The 11,992-nt window shown below is 41.8% G+C and overlaps 1 protein-coding gene across 3 annotated transcripts in view; it reads left to right on the top strand.

Annotated features, from left to right (window-relative positions):
* The window catches only part of LOC109916125 (coronin-1C-like), a 165,415-nt gene that overhangs the window by 114,903 nt on the left and 38,520 nt on the right, over positions 1-11,992 (top strand). For all 3 annotated transcript variants that reach the window (XM_048611299.1, XM_048611300.1, XM_048611301.1), the window contains one exon: positions 4,407-4,536. In XM_048611299.1, the coding sequence (XP_048467256.1) occupies positions 4,407-4,536 (130 nt within the window). The remainder of the gene's footprint in view (positions 1-4,406; positions 4,537-11,992) is intronic.

Below are 11,992 nucleotides of genomic sequence, written 5' to 3'. Positions count from 1 at the left end.
TGTAGGAAGTGGGAGGAATTGAAAGAGAAGTTGTTGAGTGTGAGGACGAGTTCGGCTAAGCGGATGAGGGTGTCAGTGGAGGGGGACTGGTCGGGCCTGCGGGACAGGAAGAAGCGGAGGGCCTTAAGGCCATCTGCATGGGGAATGCAGGTGTAGAGGGACTGGACGTCCATGGTGAAGATGAGGTGTTGGGGACCGGGGAATTGGAAGTTCTGGAGGAGGTGGAGGGCGTGGGTGGTGTCACGGACATGGGTAGGGAGTTCCTGGACCAAGGGGGAGAAAATGGAAGTCTGCAAGTGCTTAGTTTCCACAAGATCAATGCTACTAATCCCATTTACCTATCTTTCCCCCATATTTACTTCTGCTTCATCCAATAGTCCATTCTTAAGATGCAACCAAGATGATTTTTGCTTCAATAGAGCATTACAATGTGCATTCTATTGCCTTTGCGTATTTGAGAAAATCCTCCCCTCTGTCATATATCTCTTTGCTGTTGTCTGTGCCCTGAGTAGACAGCATATTATTTTGCCACCATTTCCTCTTCCTGTACAGATAGATTAAAAACCAGTATCGTCCTGCACAAATACCATTAACTCTTTGCTACTTCGGTAATTTACCTTCTAACATATTGTAATGTTATCAGTGTGATCTTAGAGGGCTATAGGATAATTAACGAAGTAGGAACACTAAAGCCAGAATATCATTTGAAGCTAAATTGTTAATAAAGGCAGCAGCATTTCATAACTGCATTTATTAGTGACCCCATTTCTATCCCAAAGTTGAAATTGAAGTTTTGTGCTGATGATTCTTACACTCATCCATTCACAATTCCTCAAGTAATGTATGATGCATTCCTGCATGCAGCAACACTTGGGAATACTAGGCTTAGACTGATACGTAGTTTTAATTGCCACTTCACATGCTGAGTAAAGACTCTCTCCAGTGAGACAGCTATATCACCTCCCTTTGAAACTGTGTGGTATTATCACCATCAACATCGGTCATCATTGACCAAAAACCACCAGAACTGGCTCTTCAATTGCTATGGCTGCTAGAGCAGTCATTGAGTAACTTATCACCCGATGCTCCAAAGCCTACTCGCCCTTATTACAGAACAGTCTTGCCTTGACGTATGACTACAACAACAGACCAGAAACACCACAAAACAATCTGATAGGTGCATCATTGACTGACATAAAACATCATCCAGATTATGACCATACACCATGGCTGATCTATGTACTGTCATGTTTTACAACAACTTCTAAATCTGTGATTGGCTCCACCTAAAAGGCAGCAGATGCATGGAAACAACATTGCCTCCAGGTTCCTGATTTTAATCATTGCTTCCTACTCAGTGTTGAATTCCTTGAATTTCTGACCTAAAACATTGAGGGCAAGCCTTTGCTGTAACGGTTGAAGAAGGTCCATCGCTACCATCTTTAAGATCACTAGAGCCAGACAGTAAATGCCAGCTTTTTTTTTTTAACTTGGTACCTACGTTAAAAATGGATAATATTTAGAAACAAAATAGAATGCATTTGAGGACACACTGAAATTCCTTTCAAAAGTCATGATTGGACTTCCAGATAAAGCAGTGGTTTGAATCCCTGGAATTAAGATCTATTGAATGTTGTAATGAGCAATCATCTTTTTGAAAGCATGAATTAAGGTATACAGTATGAACATTCTCATTGAAAAGGAGTCTAGACAGGGAGTATTGGCAGTCTGCTCAACTTTGTAGCATATCATCCACCCATATTTTCCAACAGTGGTCACTGCATTATCATAGAGCGTGGGAATGAAAGCTGAATATTTGCAAGGGGTGCAAAGGAAAAACGCAACAATTCTTTTCCTGGCAAACTGGACTGATAATTCATCATGTACTGGGGCATGAACTTGGAGTCTACTGATCTGTACGGATCTTTATCCGTCTCCATCAAATGAACCAGGTGGAAAGCAGACCTCAATGTTGCTGCTAGTTCGGGGCAAATGATAAAGTTTGAGTTTTTTAAGAAAAGATTCAGTTATGAATTCTGCTCACCTGCAATTGAGCATATTTTTGAGGTAATAGTGTGAAGATTTATCCATACCAGACCAAACTTTAGACCTTGCAGCGAGACTTTGTCCTTTTTGGAATTGGCTAACTCAATAGGATATCTAGAATTGTGCACACTCCAACAATCTGAAAGCTTGATTTACTTTGCAGTTTTTTTGGAAAGATTGAGTTAACTGCATAGGGAAACTTCTGATTTTAATTATTGAAATCAGAATGACAAAACAGTGCAGGTAGGAAATTAGTCTGCAAGATGAGGGTCTTGTCTAACTGCCCTGAGTTGCTCTGGTTAGGTGACATGCAAGGTATGATGCATGTGCATTAAGGGGAATGTTTATCATATAGAGGTATGAGTAGAAGAGCTATTTTATGCTATGGATGGTAATGACCTGGAACTTGTAGGCTAAAAGAGTGGTGAAAGCACAGACCATTCCTTTCGAAGAAGTTAAAAGGAAGTGGAGGCTACAGGGATAGAGAGAGGAAATGGGATTCACTGGATTGCCATTCAGAGTTGACATGGATTCAGTGGATGGAATGGCCTCTTGCCCTCAGGCATTTTGGGTAAAACATGATGTAAAGAAATTCAATTAACATGATAAATTATTCATAAGGTTGCAGAATCAGAATTCCGTTGAAAGTAAAATGATTTGATTTCTTCTATTTAAATAGTTGCAAAATATACCATATTATCTTTGACATAGTGCTTCAGAGTGGAGTTATGGTTGGGACATACATTTGTGTAATTTATCTGTGTATTTACTGACAAGCAGATAATTCAGTTTGGTGGGGGGGGGGGGCGCGGTCTCAGATTTGTTCCAGCTGCAGCAAATAAAAAACCACAGTGGTCCTCCCAGCACATAAACTGAACTCTGAAGAAGGGTCACTGGATCTGAAATGTTAACTCCACTTTCTCTCTACAGATGCTGCCAGACCTGCTGAGTTTCTTCAATTTCTGATTCTGTTTGATTTCCAGCATCTGCATTTCTTTGGTTTGTTTTGTTTAGTGGTCCTCTCCATACCTTGTAGCAGAAACCAGTCAGAGTTGGCTTTGAAAGCTTTGGGAAGGCAGTTTTGTATCCGCCAAAATTGGTTTACAAGAAAAAGGAGCTGAGTCTGTCGGAAAAATTGGAGGGTCATGTATTCAAAGAACTAATGGAAAGATATCATAGAATCATACCTTGGAAGATTAGCTGGAATTCTGGAGGGCTGTGGTTTGGTTCTGAAAGAAATGAGCAAACTCAAAGATTGTAATGTATGAAAGAATTCTTGAGGGAAGTAAAAAGTAGAACTGAGTTTATAGCGTAAGTAGTTATTAAGTTAATAGTGCTTGCTTTGAATAATATTTGATGTACAGTAAAGTTTTAGCTTAAAATCATCTGATGATTAATTGTCAATTAACTGTTGGGTTTTTGGATTTCTTCATTGAGCATTAATTATACGTTCCACAGATGCTGTCTCAGCTGAGTATGTCCAGCATCTCCTGCCTTAATTTCAGATTTCCAGTACCTGCAGTATTCTGCTTTTTGTGTCTGGGTTGGGGTTAGTGAAATTTTCCATTGTATGGGAGTTCAACAATTCTGTCAGCAGAAAATTTTAAGAACACAATTTCAACTTCATTGCTCCCAACAGATTGTCTCTCTCCGGGCTGGGAAGGTCAAGTGGTAGTCATGCAGCAGTACTATTAGCTGCATTATGGAATGTAATTATTGGGCAATGAGGGTGGCAGGATTCTCATTCCAATTCTACATGGAATTTACAGCACCAAAACAGTTTGTTTGTTTAGCTCCAGTTCACTTAATTTTAAAGATGTCCATTAGGCTACCCATTAATCTCCTCTTTGAAGGAAATGTCCCGGCCTCTTTTTAGGTTTTCTTGATCATTATAAACTCCCAGTTCTAATGTCATGCAAATGTTTCTTCACCAACTTCAGTAACCTTTAATCTTATGTACTTGACTCAATCCATCTCATTCCTACTGAGGTTCCCTTGGGGGTAATGTATGTGCTACTCTAAGAGCACAATCACAACTCTGACCCTTCGTAAATCATCTAAAGTCCACTCCCCTAACATTCCTTATGTAATTCGATTATTGCACGGGTGGAATTTAAAAGCAGCCTGTTCCGGCAGAAATATTGTCAATGGTGGCACTTGATGATTAAGACCCTGGAGATCTTGAGAAGAAGTGCTGCCAGGTAAACCTCTTAAAAAATCCCACATACTGTTTGTCATTGTCTTCATTTGATGGATTGTAAGTCTGTTCAGAATTAGAATGTGGTTTGTTTTGAGGATTTCCTGAGTTTGCATTCTATTCAGTCCAGTTAAATTTACATTTTGTTTTTTCCTGTTAACAGATCTGGCAGATTCCAGAGAATGGACTGACAGTTCCCATCACAGAGCCTGTTGTAATCTTGGAGGGGCATGCCAAGAGAGTTGGAATTGTATCCTGGCATCCGACTGCACGCAATGTTCTTCTCAGTGCAGGTGAGGTGATCTGCTGCTCTCTCTGTCTCCTATACTCGCTTAATGTGGGCTTGTTATTCTGCTGCTGCAATTGAAACAGGGATCTGCAATGTCTTTGCATTCTGAAGGAATTCTAACTGTAACAACAGTTTTCTGTTTCCTGAATGCCGGCTTGCCATGTTAAGAACTCTGTCTCCTTGGTAGACATATTTCTGCTCATTTATTTACCAGCTGCGGTATGGTCCTTTTTTATTTGTAAATTTCAAAATATTCCTGTGATAACATTAATTAAGCTTGGCATACTAGAAATCTGTCAGAAAAGGCTGAAAATCCATGCAGCTAATTCCAATTTTTTTCAAAAAAAATTCCTGTCATATCCTGCAATTAATTTTTCAGTCAAATGGTTTTGTTTTGCATTTGTTTTCCCTGAGCGTTCCAGTATAAATTCACTACTTTTGTATATTTGGTTAAATCTAAATTAATTGATCTGTTCTAGGTTTGTTCATGCATTATAACAGAAGCCGAAAGTGTAATGTAAGCTATATCTGCCTTATCCTTTTTTCTGTTTTAAGATGCTTCATAAGTGTTGTTCAAAGGAATCCTTGAAGCAGCTATTTTTCATGGTACTCTCTTTGACACTCAGATTATGAAAATTCTGAGATATGAGCCCTCTTGCATCAATTTAACAAAGTTAGTCAAATTTCACTGGTCTGGATCTTTTTGTATTAATGGTTGAGTTCCTTTTTATCGATTTTTTAAAAAGCCTTTAACTGGGGATGAGCAAAAACTCTATCTTATTAGACCCTTTTTTTAAAATAATGCAGGCCCAAGTTACCCATTAGCCTACTTCACTCATCTCTAAGTACTGATGTGAGACTCATTACTTATACGTTTCATTAAAAGTCTGAGTTCTCAAGTGATTTCCTCTATGTCTGGCATTTTTTTTCTAACATGGAGATTCAGAGGCCTTGGAGAACCAAAGTGTGCCACTGCAAATTTTCACTAATGGAACATTTTAATGAGGCCTTAACGTCAAAGCATTCACGATTTCCATAGATGCCTGTGGAACTTGCTAAGATAATTTTGACAACAAGATTATGGTTCCTGAGAGTAGGTAGTGGGCTGATTTAAATTGTGTTAAACTTTAGGAAAAGTTGTGTATCTTCTGCCATTGCAAAGTTTTCCAGGGATTTCCATTCAAAGGATTTGACCTTTGAAAGGCAAATGTCCTACCACAAAATTGTTGATACCCCAGCTGTACACCAATAATTGTTGTGAGCATTGCTAGGGTGTGCTCCCAGACTGATCTTGGTTATATTAGCTGATCTGTTTGAGCTATTGCAGACATAGTGCACATGAGGTCACTACCCTTTAGTTTGGGGAGTGAATGTTGACTCATTTGCTCAAGTCTTAGGGATTACCTGTGAGGACTAAATTAAGCACTGTAATGCCTCCAAAATGAATAGCCGTTGGATGCTAACCATCTAGATTCCGAAAAGGAGGGTGGGCACATCTATGAGGTAGAAGATGTTGATTGATATGGTTTTGTATTCCAGTATGTTTTGCAAAATCAGAAAACTGTTACAGGGCAGACGAAGGCCATTGAGCCCACATGAATGATAGGAATATAAGAGCAGGACTAGGTCAGTCAGCCATCAAGCCTGCTCAGCCATTGAATACTATAACAGCTGATGGGATGCTTTATTGCCTTCTACCCCCACTGTCTTAACTCTTATTGCACTTCCCTCTTGGGGTAAAGAATTCCAAAAATGCACCATCCTCTAAGTTAGAAGAAAATCTCATTTTGGTTTGGAGGGATATGGCCAGGAGCAGGCCCGGTTTGTGTGGGACTAGTTTAGTTTGGGATAATGCTCAGCATGGACTGGTTGATCCAAAGGGTTTGTTTCCATGCTCTATAATTGATACATTCCCCTTACTTTTTGCATTTGTCCCCTTGCTCTAGACTACCCAACCGATGGAAACATCTTGCCTGAATCTACATTGTCTATCCCTTTGAAGAATTTGGTAGATTTCAATGAGATCATCTCTCATTCTTTGAAACTCTAGAGAATACAGGCCCAGTTTTCCAAATCATAGGACGGTCATACCATGGTGGTAACCAGTCTGGTGAGCCTTCATTGCGCACTCTTTGGGAATAATCCTTCTGAAATAAGGAGACCAAAACTGCGCACAGCACCCCAAAAACAGTCTAACTAAGCTCTTGCACAATTGAAGCAAGACCTCATCACTCATGTACTCAAATCCTCTTGCAATAAACGTTCTGTTAGCCTCCCTAGCAGCTGCATGTTAGCCTTGTGTCTCACTGACAAGGACACCCAACACATCTAGATTTTTCAACCTCTTGCCATTTAAGAAATATTCTGCACATCTGTTCTTCCTATCAAAATGAATAACTTCACATTTTTCCACGTTATATTCCATCTCATGTTCTTGTCCAAACACTTAACCTGTTCAAATCCTCTTGAAAATATTTTACATCTTCACAACACATGTTCCTGCTTCGCTTTGAATCACCTGCAAATGTGGTTGACTCTCTGTTTCCCTCAGAAATGGCCTGGTAAGCCATCCAATTGTACCAATCACTAAAAAGTCCCAAAGAAATGAAACCAGACGGATCACTTGGCATCAACCCACGCACCGGAAAAGACGACAGCAGAAACAGCCCTGTTGACCCTGCAAAGTCCTCCTCACTAACGTGGGAACCATTCCCAAAATTGGGAGAGCTGTCTCTGACTAGTCAAGCAACAGCCTGACATTGTCTGTAATGTGTGATTCAGGAGTATGACTATGTCCCAGACATCACCATTCCTGGAAATGTCCTGTCCCACTGGCAGAGGCAGCAGCACAGTGGTATATCATCAGGAGTGAGTTGCTCTGGGCATCCTCAACATTGACTCCAGACCCCGTGAAGTTTCATGGTTTCAGGTTAAACATGGGCAAGGAAACCTCCTGCTGATTACCATGTACTGTCCTCCCTTAGCTGATGAATCGGTACTCTTCCATGTTGAACAGCACTTAGGGAGGCACTGAGGATGGCAAGGGCACAAAATATACTCTGGGTGGGGGATTTCAATGTCCACCACCAAGAATGGCTTGGCAGCAGTACTACTGATCAAGCTGGTCGGCTTTTCAAGGACATAGCTGCTCGACTGGGTCTGCGATAGATCGTGAGGGAACCAACAAAAGGGCAAAATGTACTTGACCTCGTCCTTGCCAATCTGTTAGCTGCAGGTGCATCTGTCCGTGACAGTATTGGTAAGAACGACCACCGCACAGTCCTTGTGGAGATGAAGTCTTGCCTTCGCATTGAAAATAACTTCCATCTTGTGTGGCACTATCACCGTGCTAAATGGGACAGACTTAGAACAGATCTAGCAACACAAGACTGGGCATCCACGAGGGGCTGTGGGCCGTCAACAGCAGCAGACGTTTATTCCACAATTCATAACCCCGAGGCCCAGCATATCCCCCACTCAACCATTGCCATCAAGCCAGGGGACCAACCCTGGTTCAATGGAGAGTGCAGAAAGGCATGCCAGGAGCAGCAACAGGTGTACCTGAAGATGAGGTATCAACCTGGTGAAACCACCAAACAGGACTACTAGCATGCCAAACTCTAAGCAGCAAGAGATGGAGCTTAAACAATCCCACAACCAACGGGTCAGATCTAAGCTCTGCAGTCCTGCCACATAGAGTCGTGAATAGTGGTGGGTGATTAAACAACTCACTGGAGGAGGAATCTCCACAAATATCCCCATCCTCAATGATGGAAGAGCCCAGCACATCAGTGCAAAAGATAAGGCTGAAGCATTCTCAGCAATCTTCAGCCAGAGGTACCGAGTGGATGATCCATCGCGGTCTCCTCAACAGTGGTCCCCAGAATTACGGATACCAGTCTTCAGCCAATTCGATTCACTCCACGGGATATCAAGAGAAGGTTAGGCACTGGATACTACAAAGGCTCCAGGCTCAGACAACATTCCGGCAAAGATACTGAAAACGTGTGCTCCAGAACTCTCTGCTCCCCTAGCCAAGCTGTCCAGTGCAGTTACAACACTGTCAGCTGCCTGACAATGTGGGGAAACTGCCCAAGTATATCCTGTAAGTAAAAAGCAAGGCAAATCCAACCCAGCCAATTACTGCCCCATCAGTCTACTGTCGATCATCAGTAAAGTGATGAAAGGTATTATCAACAGTGCTATCCAGCAGCACCTGCTCAGCAGTAACTTGCTCAGTGATGCCTAGTTTGGGTTCTGCCAGGGCCACTTGGCTCCTGACCTCATTACAGCCTTGGTTCAAACATGGACAAAAGAGCTTAGTTCCAGAGATATTGTGAGAATGACTGACAGATCTCGGCATCAAGGAGCCGTAACAAAACTAGAATCAGTGGGTAACGGGGGCAAACTCTCCAGTGGTTAGTCATACCGTACCCACCAGAAGATGGTCATGGTCGTGGTTGTTCGAGATCAGTCTTTGCAGCTCCAGGATATCTCTGCAGGAGTTCCTCAGGGTAGTGTCCTAGGCCCAACCATCTTCAGATTTATCAATAACCTTTCCTCCATTATAAGGTCAGAAATGGGGATGTTCACCAATGACTGCACAATGTTCACCATCCGCTACTCCTCAGACACTGAAGCAGTCTGTGTCCAAATGCAACAAGATTTGGATAATATCCAGCTTGGGTTGACAAATGACAAGTGACATTCACACCACACAAACGCCAGGCTATGACCATTACCAAGAAGAAACAATCTAACCACCACCCCTTGACAGTCAACCGTGTTACCATCACTGAATCCCCCACTATCAACATCCTGAGGGTTTTTGATCAGAAACTCAACTGGACTCATCATATAAACACAGTGGCTAAAAGAACAGATCAGAGGCTAGGAATATGCGGCGAGTAACTCACCACCTGACCCCTCAAAGCCTGTCCGTCATCTACAAGGCACAAGTCAGGAGAGTGATGGAATACTCCCCACTTGCCTGGATGAGTGCAGTCCCAACAACACTCCAGAAGCTTGACACCATCCAGGACAAAGCAGCCCACTTGATTGGCACTGCATCCACAAGTGTCCATTCCCACCACCACAGAAGCTCAGTAGCAGCAGTGTATACTATCTACAAGATGCATTGCAGAAATTCACCAAAGATCCTCAGACAGCACCTTCCAAACCTACGACCACTTACATCCAGAAGGTCAGGGGCAGCCAATATATGGGAACACTGCCACCTTCAAGTTCCCTTCCAAGCCACTCGCCATCCTGATGTGGAAATACATCATCGTTCCTTCACTGTCACTGGGTCCAAATCCTGGCATGCCCTCCCCGATGACATTGTGGGTCGATCCACAGCAGGTGGACTTCGGCGTTTCACAAAGGCAGCTCACTACCAGCTTGTCAAGGGCAACTAGGGGCGGGCAATAAATTGTTGTCAGCTAGCAACTCCCACATCCCACAAAAATGAACAAAAAGTTTGCAAATATTATATTTGGTCCCCACAACCAAATTATAGGTATTGTAAATGTCTGGGGCCCCAAGTACTGACCCCTGCATTGTCCGACTAAGCACTGTCTACTAACACAATAATCCATTTATTCCTGCTGTGGTGTTTGTTAGCCAATCCTTGACCCATGCCTCCTGTACTGTGTGCTTTAATTTAGCCAACCAAACTTCAATGTGTCCTTGTCAAAAGGCTTCTGAGAATCCAAATATGCTATATTCATTGACTCCCCTTTTATTAGTTTTGTTCATAACATTCTTAGAACTTTTAAGTTTGTCCAACATAATTTTCCATTTGCAAATTATCTGACTGTGCCCAATCAAATTATTTTCATGCAGGTGCCCATTTATCACTCCTTTCCGATAGATTTGAACGTTTCCTGTCTGCTTGCTTAAATAGTGGGGTGACATTTGCAAGCTTCCAATCTGCAAGAGTCATTACAGAATTTATGGGATTTTGAAATATTACTCCAAATTCATCAATCCAAACAGTTTGCACACATTTATTTGAGTAACGTTCTATTAGGCTTCCTAGCAGCTTCCCACATCTGCATGTTAGACTTCAGTGACTTTGATAAGGGCATCCAAGTCCTTTTTGGATATCTAGACTTTCCAACCTCTTTCCATTTAAGAAATATTTTGTATTATTTGAGATTCCACACATTATTCTTCAAATCTGAGATCTTCCCTCATAATATGCATAACCCATCTCATTTTATCAGCGCAGCTCTACCTCCTCTTCCTCCTTGCCTGTCCTTCCTAACTTTCAAATATCCTTGACTAAAACAAACACAAAATGCTGGAGAAACTCAGCAGTCCAGCAACCTCTGGAGAGGGAAACAGTTCACATTTAGAGATCAGTATGGCTCCTCTTCAGAACGTACTGGACTTGAAACGTTAACTTTTTTTTCTCTCGACACGGATGCTACTGAATCTGCTGCGTTTTCCCATTGTTTTGTGTTTGTTTCGGATTTCCAGCATCCACAGTATTTTGTCTTTCTTTGAACATCCATGACTATTCAGTTCTTAGTCCTGGTCACCATGCAGCCATATTCTGTCATAGCGTTTGTCTCATATTTACCTATGTTTGTGTTGTTAGATGATCTAACTTATTGCAAATGCATGCATTCAGATAGAATGCCCTTAACTTTGTCTTTTTGATATTATTCCGCTTTGTTTCTCCTGTCTAGTCTCTCTGTAGCTTTTCTAATTCCTGTAAACTGATTAACTCTCTTCTCCCTATGAAAATATCAGTCTCAGTTCTGTTGAGATGTAACACATCACTCTGTACAGTTCCACCTTTCTCAGAAATCTGATGTCCTCCTCCTACACCAGTTCCCAAGCCACATGTTTGATCGATCCTCCTCTTGTGCTCACTAGTACATGGCGCTGGGAGTAATTCTGAGATTATTGCTCTTGAGGTCCTGATTTTTAATTTTCTCTTGACTCCTTGAATTCTGCTTTCAGGACCTTGTGCCTTTCCCTACGTATGTAATTGATACCAATGTGAACTATGACCCCTTTCCTTCCCCAGAAAATTCTCCTGTAGCTGCTCAGTGACATCCTTACAAGGTCTAAACTTTAAAGGATTTAAAGGGTTAAACTTTTTCCTTTTAAATGTACCAAACTCATTTAGTGTTTCTAACAGTCTAAAACTGATGTAAAAGTTTATACCAGAATATCTGACTGCAAATCTGAAAGCATTCTGACGTAACTTGACCTTTTTGAAATGCTTATTGAAGGGTTTAAGCCAATAAGAGGGCATGGGAATCCTGGTCTTTTAAATGACACTTAAATTAAACTATTGAATGAAAACTGCTTTCAGAATTTGCCAGGAGATAGCAGGAACTGCAGATGCTGGAGAATCTAGGATAACAAGGTGTAGAGCTGGATGAACACAGCAGGCCAAGCAGCATCAGAGGAGCAGGAAGGCTGACGTTTCGGGCCTAGACCCT

Source organism: Rhincodon typus, chromosome 24, assembly GCF_021869965.1.
Source record: "Rhincodon typus isolate 14 chromosome 24, sRhiTyp1.1, whole genome shotgun sequence".
NCBI lineage: Eukaryota > Metazoa > Chordata > Chondrichthyes > Orectolobiformes > Rhincodontidae > Rhincodon > Rhincodon typus.
Note: the sequence above shows the minus strand (reverse complement) of the source record. Positions and strands in the feature narration are given on the sequence as shown.